The sequence below is a fragment of the Eleutherodactylus coqui genome, chromosome 10 (genome assembly GCF_035609145.1).
Source record: "Eleutherodactylus coqui strain aEleCoq1 chromosome 10, aEleCoq1.hap1, whole genome shotgun sequence".
Classification (NCBI taxonomy): domain Eukaryota; kingdom Metazoa; phylum Chordata; class Amphibia; order Anura; family Eleutherodactylidae; genus Eleutherodactylus; species Eleutherodactylus coqui.
In genome coordinates, this window is record NC_089846.1 from 27,917,972 (window position 1) to 27,923,971 (window position 6,000).

Sequence of the window (6,000 nt, forward strand, 5' to 3'; positions counted from 1 at the left end):
TTAATAAGGTTCAAAGGCTGTGGGTGACGTCAGAGTCATATGATGTAATATACATGGGGAAAAAGGCCTCTCTATCTCATCAAAGTGTATCAATGGCCAGATGAAAGTACCAATTCGGCAGAGAAACGTCTTGCCTAGTCTCCAAAAAAGAGTTTGTTCTGCAACTACGATGCTGGTCGTCGCACATGGGCATCCTGTTCTGAAGTATCCTGTATGGAGGTTCTTACTTTTCTATGGACGTTGGCGCCTACCGTGGTGGTCCGCCTACACGTGTTGTGCCGCTGCACAACCGCTGGAGGTCCCAATATTCAGTCGATTTTCCTCCTTCTCCGTACTCTTCTCCAGGTCCCTCTGCTCTTTATTTTACACACACAATGTATTTGCATTCCACATCAGTTACACTTGAAAACCGCAGTGGCCAAATTGGCATCTAAATGGTGTTAATGTGGCCACGGCTTTTGAAGCACATCTGCCACAGGATTGGACTTGTATTTCAAAGGTCGAATTCTGCAACATAAAGGGACATGCTGTGGATTCATTGCAGAAATTTTGTGCACCTTGTAAAGGAGACTTCTGAAGTCTCCTCCACATCACTTGTACTGTAAATGCTGAAGAAATAGCCGTGTGAAGTCGGCCTAAAGGAAGACTTCAGACTAAATATATATAGTTATTCCTGGGTCCTACATCAAGCATATGAAGACCTTGTGGTGCACCTTGAGTTCCTCGCTCCTGCAGCTAGAACTGGAACTCTCCGACTCTTCTTGCCCAACAGCAAAGTTTAAACTGTTCTGCCAACTACGAGGAGCCAAAACTTTTATGCAGCCCCATAACAGTATTACATTGGTGACAGATCCACCGCCCGAAATCCTGCTGGCACTTGGCATGACACAACATCTATGTTTTGCCATGAGTGTTCTTATAACTAGAATGTTTGATGTCCGCTCAGTGAGTAGTTAAAACACTGTGAACAGGATACTTAGAGAAGTATTGAGCGGGGTGGAAAAACTTGGCTTGTGCCTGGTCATCGATGACATAAACCATGAACATCAAATATTGGCAAAGCGTTTCGAAACTAGATAGCGATGTAGCAGAGCTGAAATGGTCGGAGTTGGTTGTGTATGTAACTATTAGATTATCACAATTTAATTATAAATTTAATATATATATATATATATTAAATTGTGACAATTCAATAGGTTAACTACCAGCACTCTTATGTAAAACTAGATATTTGCGATAAATACTGTAAGTGCCAAATTCCACTGTTACATCTTTATACAAAGAATTTTGTTAAATATGGGGCTTTACTTTACAGGTTCCTGGTCAATTAGAATTAGCCAGTGCCATATAAATAATGCAAAAGAAACGGCCCATGTTATGGCAGCCCATGACTATCCACTGGTAGTCTACAGTTGCAATTACTGAGGCAGAGAAGTCTATTCTGTAAAGGGCTATACAATTTATAATAAAGACCTTAAAACTCAATGTTATCCAAACTATTAAAATATAGGGCTTAGGACTGACGCAAACGAAAATTAAGGGTGCTCCTAGTCACGTGACCAAAAATCAAGTGATGAGAATCCTGGGCGTACCGTCTAAGTGGACAGACATGGAACAATTATGGCAAACTGAAGATCCCTAATTGATAGAATCCCCAAAAATAAGATATGAAATAGGGCTGATCAGTAACACGAGTGGCTAGCCAATATAGACACATGTGGTGCCAAAGCAGGCCTGTAACCTGTGCATCCACAAACTGGATACACAAACACAAACCTTGTAGTACATGACAAGATCCCACTCCGTGTCCAGATCAACCTCAACAAAAAGTAATACTGGGGAAAAATGGCTTTCCAGACTAAAGTTTTTAGGTGAGCGGAAACTCAAATCTTTAGAGACGAGCGAGTAGTGCCTTAGCTGAGTATCTCCCCGCTCGTCTCTAAAGATTCGGTGGCTGGCGGCGGACGGGGAGCGGCGGGGGAGAGCGGGAAGGAAGGGAGGGGAGATCTCTCTTCCACCCACCCCACCCCCCCAACCCCCGCTCCCCGCCGCAACTCACCTGTCACCCGCACCGGCCCCCGAATCTTTAGAGACGAGCAGGGAGATACTCGGCTAAGGCACTACTTGCTCGAGTAATGTGCCTTAGCGAGTATACTTGCTCATCTCTAATGAAATCCAATGGTTTAAAATATACCCATTGGTTATAAATTACTAATGATTCAGATACTTCGTATTGATACAATTAGTTCATGTTGGTTCGATGCGTTTCCCTGGAGGTTACAGTTCATCAGGAACCAAGTTACTCCTATCAATTAGAAAATTGCTCAAGGCTAACACCTACAAGTGCTTACTAGCTAGGTCTAATAGTAGAAGGAGGTTACTAGACTGAATCTAGTAGATAAATAAAGCATCTAGTTTCTACTTCAGTCTAGAAAAAATGACCTGCCTCGCCACCTAGACTCCTTGCAGGAGCATAAGACACTGAATAAGGTGTAACAACCCTGCCTACTGAGACATAAATATGAAAATAAAGATGAAAAATGAAGATAAATAGCATAGCCAGTAGCCCTGATGGTCATTCACCAGCAGTCCACCATCAGGGCTGCTGGCTATGCTATTTATCTTCTTTCTTCAGCTTTATTTTAATTTCTTAACAAAGATCTGCCTTTTTTAAACAGGCTACACAAGCGCGAATGAGCTGCTAATTAGATCATCAGCTCGGGCAAACGAGAATAGTACAGTTCTCATTGTGTGTAAAAGGGAAATGAGGCAGTATAGTGTGCATCAGGTAGTCAGAGAAGCTGGGGTGGCCATCTTTGCCTCTCGAGGTCCAGAGGGTCGATTTTCCCATTGGGCAAATGATATAATATTGGTTAGTTGACTATTGGGTTGCAATACTATGAACCATGTTGCTATCTAACACATGATGATTATCCATTCAAACGCATCTGACCCTGAACGGATAATCATCATCAGTTAGATAGTAACAGGAAACCAAAAACTAAGCTGTAAGGCAAGACCAGCTGGAGGGTCCAGGTTCTACTGGGCTTGTCCCAGAGGGGGCACTCTGTGTAATTACATGTCATTCTAACACCACTTTTGTTTCGCAGGTGATGGCTCGCCAACTACTGATCATAGCCAGTGCCTGTTATGTGCGTCTCCTCACCTCAGGCCAGCTGCCCCAGGTCCATGACGCTGGCCATACTGGTGTCCTGAGTGTACCATGTCCGTGCCAATTCATTGAGAGTAGCATATTCACACCGGGGCATTGCTTCACATGGATGTAAGAGAATATAACAAGTGCCTAATGGATCTGACCTGATACCATCTCCTATGGAGCACAGACTGGTCTGGCAGTATCGGTCGCTCTTGTACGGATGACACGCAGCCACTTAACAATCGGAGAACGCCATCCGCGGTTTATACAGGCAGCGTTCTGTCCGTGCTCCCCGCTGTGAGCAGATGCAGAAGATATCCACAACTGGAATGATGTGACAAACGTAAAAGCACATAGCTGCACATACTTTATAGCTAATGGATCGAAATGATCAGACTTGAACAATTAACTATGTTTACTAGACCCATAGTTCATGCGATGGAGGAAGAAATCACAAGAGGGGACTTTAGGCACGGCTGCTGGAAGTCGGCCATATAGGACTGCTGTATCATGCTAAATCATGGCACCGTCTGCTGGAGGGTCAATGGCGTCTGTGGACCAGAACATGGAAAACATCCGTGCGCCAAATACTTTCACCTATACCTTATACTAGCAATGGACCAAACTTCACGCTGTCTTGATTGCGGTGAACGTCATCGCTGTAGGCCGTTATAGAGCGCATTATGCTTCATACTATCATAGGTGATAATGAAGAACATTTCTGCTACCTCTTCAGTTTATTCTAGTAATGGTCTTGTATCTGTATTATGCAGCAGAGCCGTGTATGCATCGGATTGTCCATGGTAGGGCTGTTTCACACGAGCGCATATACGGCGCGTTCTCACGCCAGGGTGTATATACGCGCCCATCAGAGGCATTGATTAGACGGTGCATAAATAAGGCGGCAGTATGAAAATTAGAACATATACGCTCAGTTCCAGAACTATGTTTTGGCCAATATACGCCGGCGGGTCCCATAGACTCCTTTGGGAGCAGGGAAAGAGAAGGGAGAGGGAGGCATTTATCCAGCATTACGAAAAGCTTACAGGTGCCTCTATATAGGCGCTGGAAGGCATCCCGAGGATTTAAGCAGAGCGAGGGATTTCTGGGGTGTGGCATATTTTTCCGCTAAAAACGATGCTCCCGGTCGTGTGAATGGGTGAGAAAACGCTGGCTGTGATCGCGGAAAAACGCCTATTCAGGTGCTTATACGGAGTGGGCATGAAAACGTAAAAACACAGTCGCCATGTACGCGCGCTCGTGAAAGAGCCCTTAGGCTGTATTTACACAGGCGAGTGCGATATCAGGCAAAGACACAGGCAGATATCACACTTTTAAACCAATGATTGTCTTACGAAAAAAAAGTATTGCATCACCGCCCGTACGTGTTTTTTTTGTTTTTTTGTTTTTTTACACACACACGAAAATCACGTTTCAGTGGTAAAAATTGCATCGCACTCCTATTTACATTTTCCTCCTATAGAAGGTAATGGGCGATTCTGAATCCTGAACATTCACCCACAAATAGGACGTAATGAGATCTTGAACAATTGTTCCCTCAGCCCGATGGTCCATGTAAATAAACACATTTCAATATGGAGAGAACGCACGTGAAAATAACCCACTTGTTTCAACCAGACAGAAGTCACTTGTGTAAATACAGTCTGAGGGCGGCTTATATTGTGCAGAGAATAGAACCCCTGGTTTTCAGTCTCACTTTCACTTTTGCGTGCGCAAAAGACGCAACATGCTTTACCTTGATGCGCATTTGTACAGCAAAGGCACCATAGGAGTCTATAGGGGTGCAGAATTCTACAGGAGAATTGAAACCTTTGGGGACTAAATAAGGCTGTAAAGCCTTTTAAATCACAGTGTGGGTGTCCCCGGCAGCAGAGAAAGTACAGTAAAAAGTTCAGATACGCACGAGATAGCGTGACTTTTTGCGCGGTGAAGGTCACGCTATTGCGTATGTTTTTAATTTCAAAAAGATTATTTTAAGTCAAATTAAAAAGAGTTATGGTGGTTCCCCTTGCAGCGAGGTATAACAATATAGGCATAGCATATCCAATCAAATAACAATAATGGTTATATAAGCCATTCACGTTTAGCTACTGATAATATGAAAAACCGCAAGTGTCAGTCTAGAAATGGGTGATAGTAGTTGATATCTAAACCGGCTGGGGGTCCGCTCCTCCAGCCCCCCTCTTATCAAACTATCCTTGTTCTAATTCTATGTCGTCATAAGCTGCAGGAGTCCCGGCAGGTTGAGACAACGTGGGGAGGTGGGGGGGCCTGCCAGCTTACAACAAGGGTAGAGGGTGGGACATTAGCAGAGCTAGTCCCTCCCCCTCTCTAGCTTATGGGAGCTGCTGGCAAGGGGACGGGACTATAGCACACTAGCTCCCCACCCCGTCCCATTGCAAACAGCTGGCAAGGTGTAGAGAGGGGGAGGGAGTTTAGCAGTCATGCTGCTAAACTCCCTCCCACCTACCTGCTCCGGCAGCGGTCATAGGCTCCAATAGGATTCTATGGCAACGGCTGTATTCCAGCTGGAAGAGAGTTCCAAAACTAACTTTTCCAGCTGGCGTAAAAGCGCCCGGCTGTATGCGCTCTCTCAGCCAGCTGGATGCATTTACGCCCATCTGAAGACATGCATTGGAAACCAATGTATCCGATAGGTGGCGTATATCAGAAGGCCATGAAACTGCGGCCGATATATGTCCGTGTGAATGAAGCCTCAGGCAGTATTCGCATACGGAAATGGGGTTGGCCAGTAACCAGACAACCCCTTTAAATCCCACAGATCCGTAATTAAAAATGTGGCCAAATCCATACCATCTAGG

The 6,000-nt window shown here is 44.8% G+C and overlaps 1 protein-coding gene across 4 annotated transcripts in view; it reads left to right on the forward strand.

Moving 5' to 3' along the window:
• TMEM268 (transmembrane protein 268) overlaps nt 1-4,541 on the forward strand; it is a 40,063-nt gene extending 35,522 nt beyond the window's left edge. For all 4 annotated transcript variants that reach the window (XM_066580718.1, XM_066580715.1, XM_066580716.1 and 1 more), the window contains exon 9: nt 3,111-4,541. In XM_066580718.1, coding sequence (XP_066436815.1) covers nt 3,111-3,287 — 177 coding nt within the window. In that variant the 3' untranslated portion in view covers nt 3,288-4,541. The remainder of the gene's footprint in view (nt 1-3,110) is intronic.
• The last annotated feature ends 1,459 nt before the right edge of the window (nt 4,542-6,000 follow it).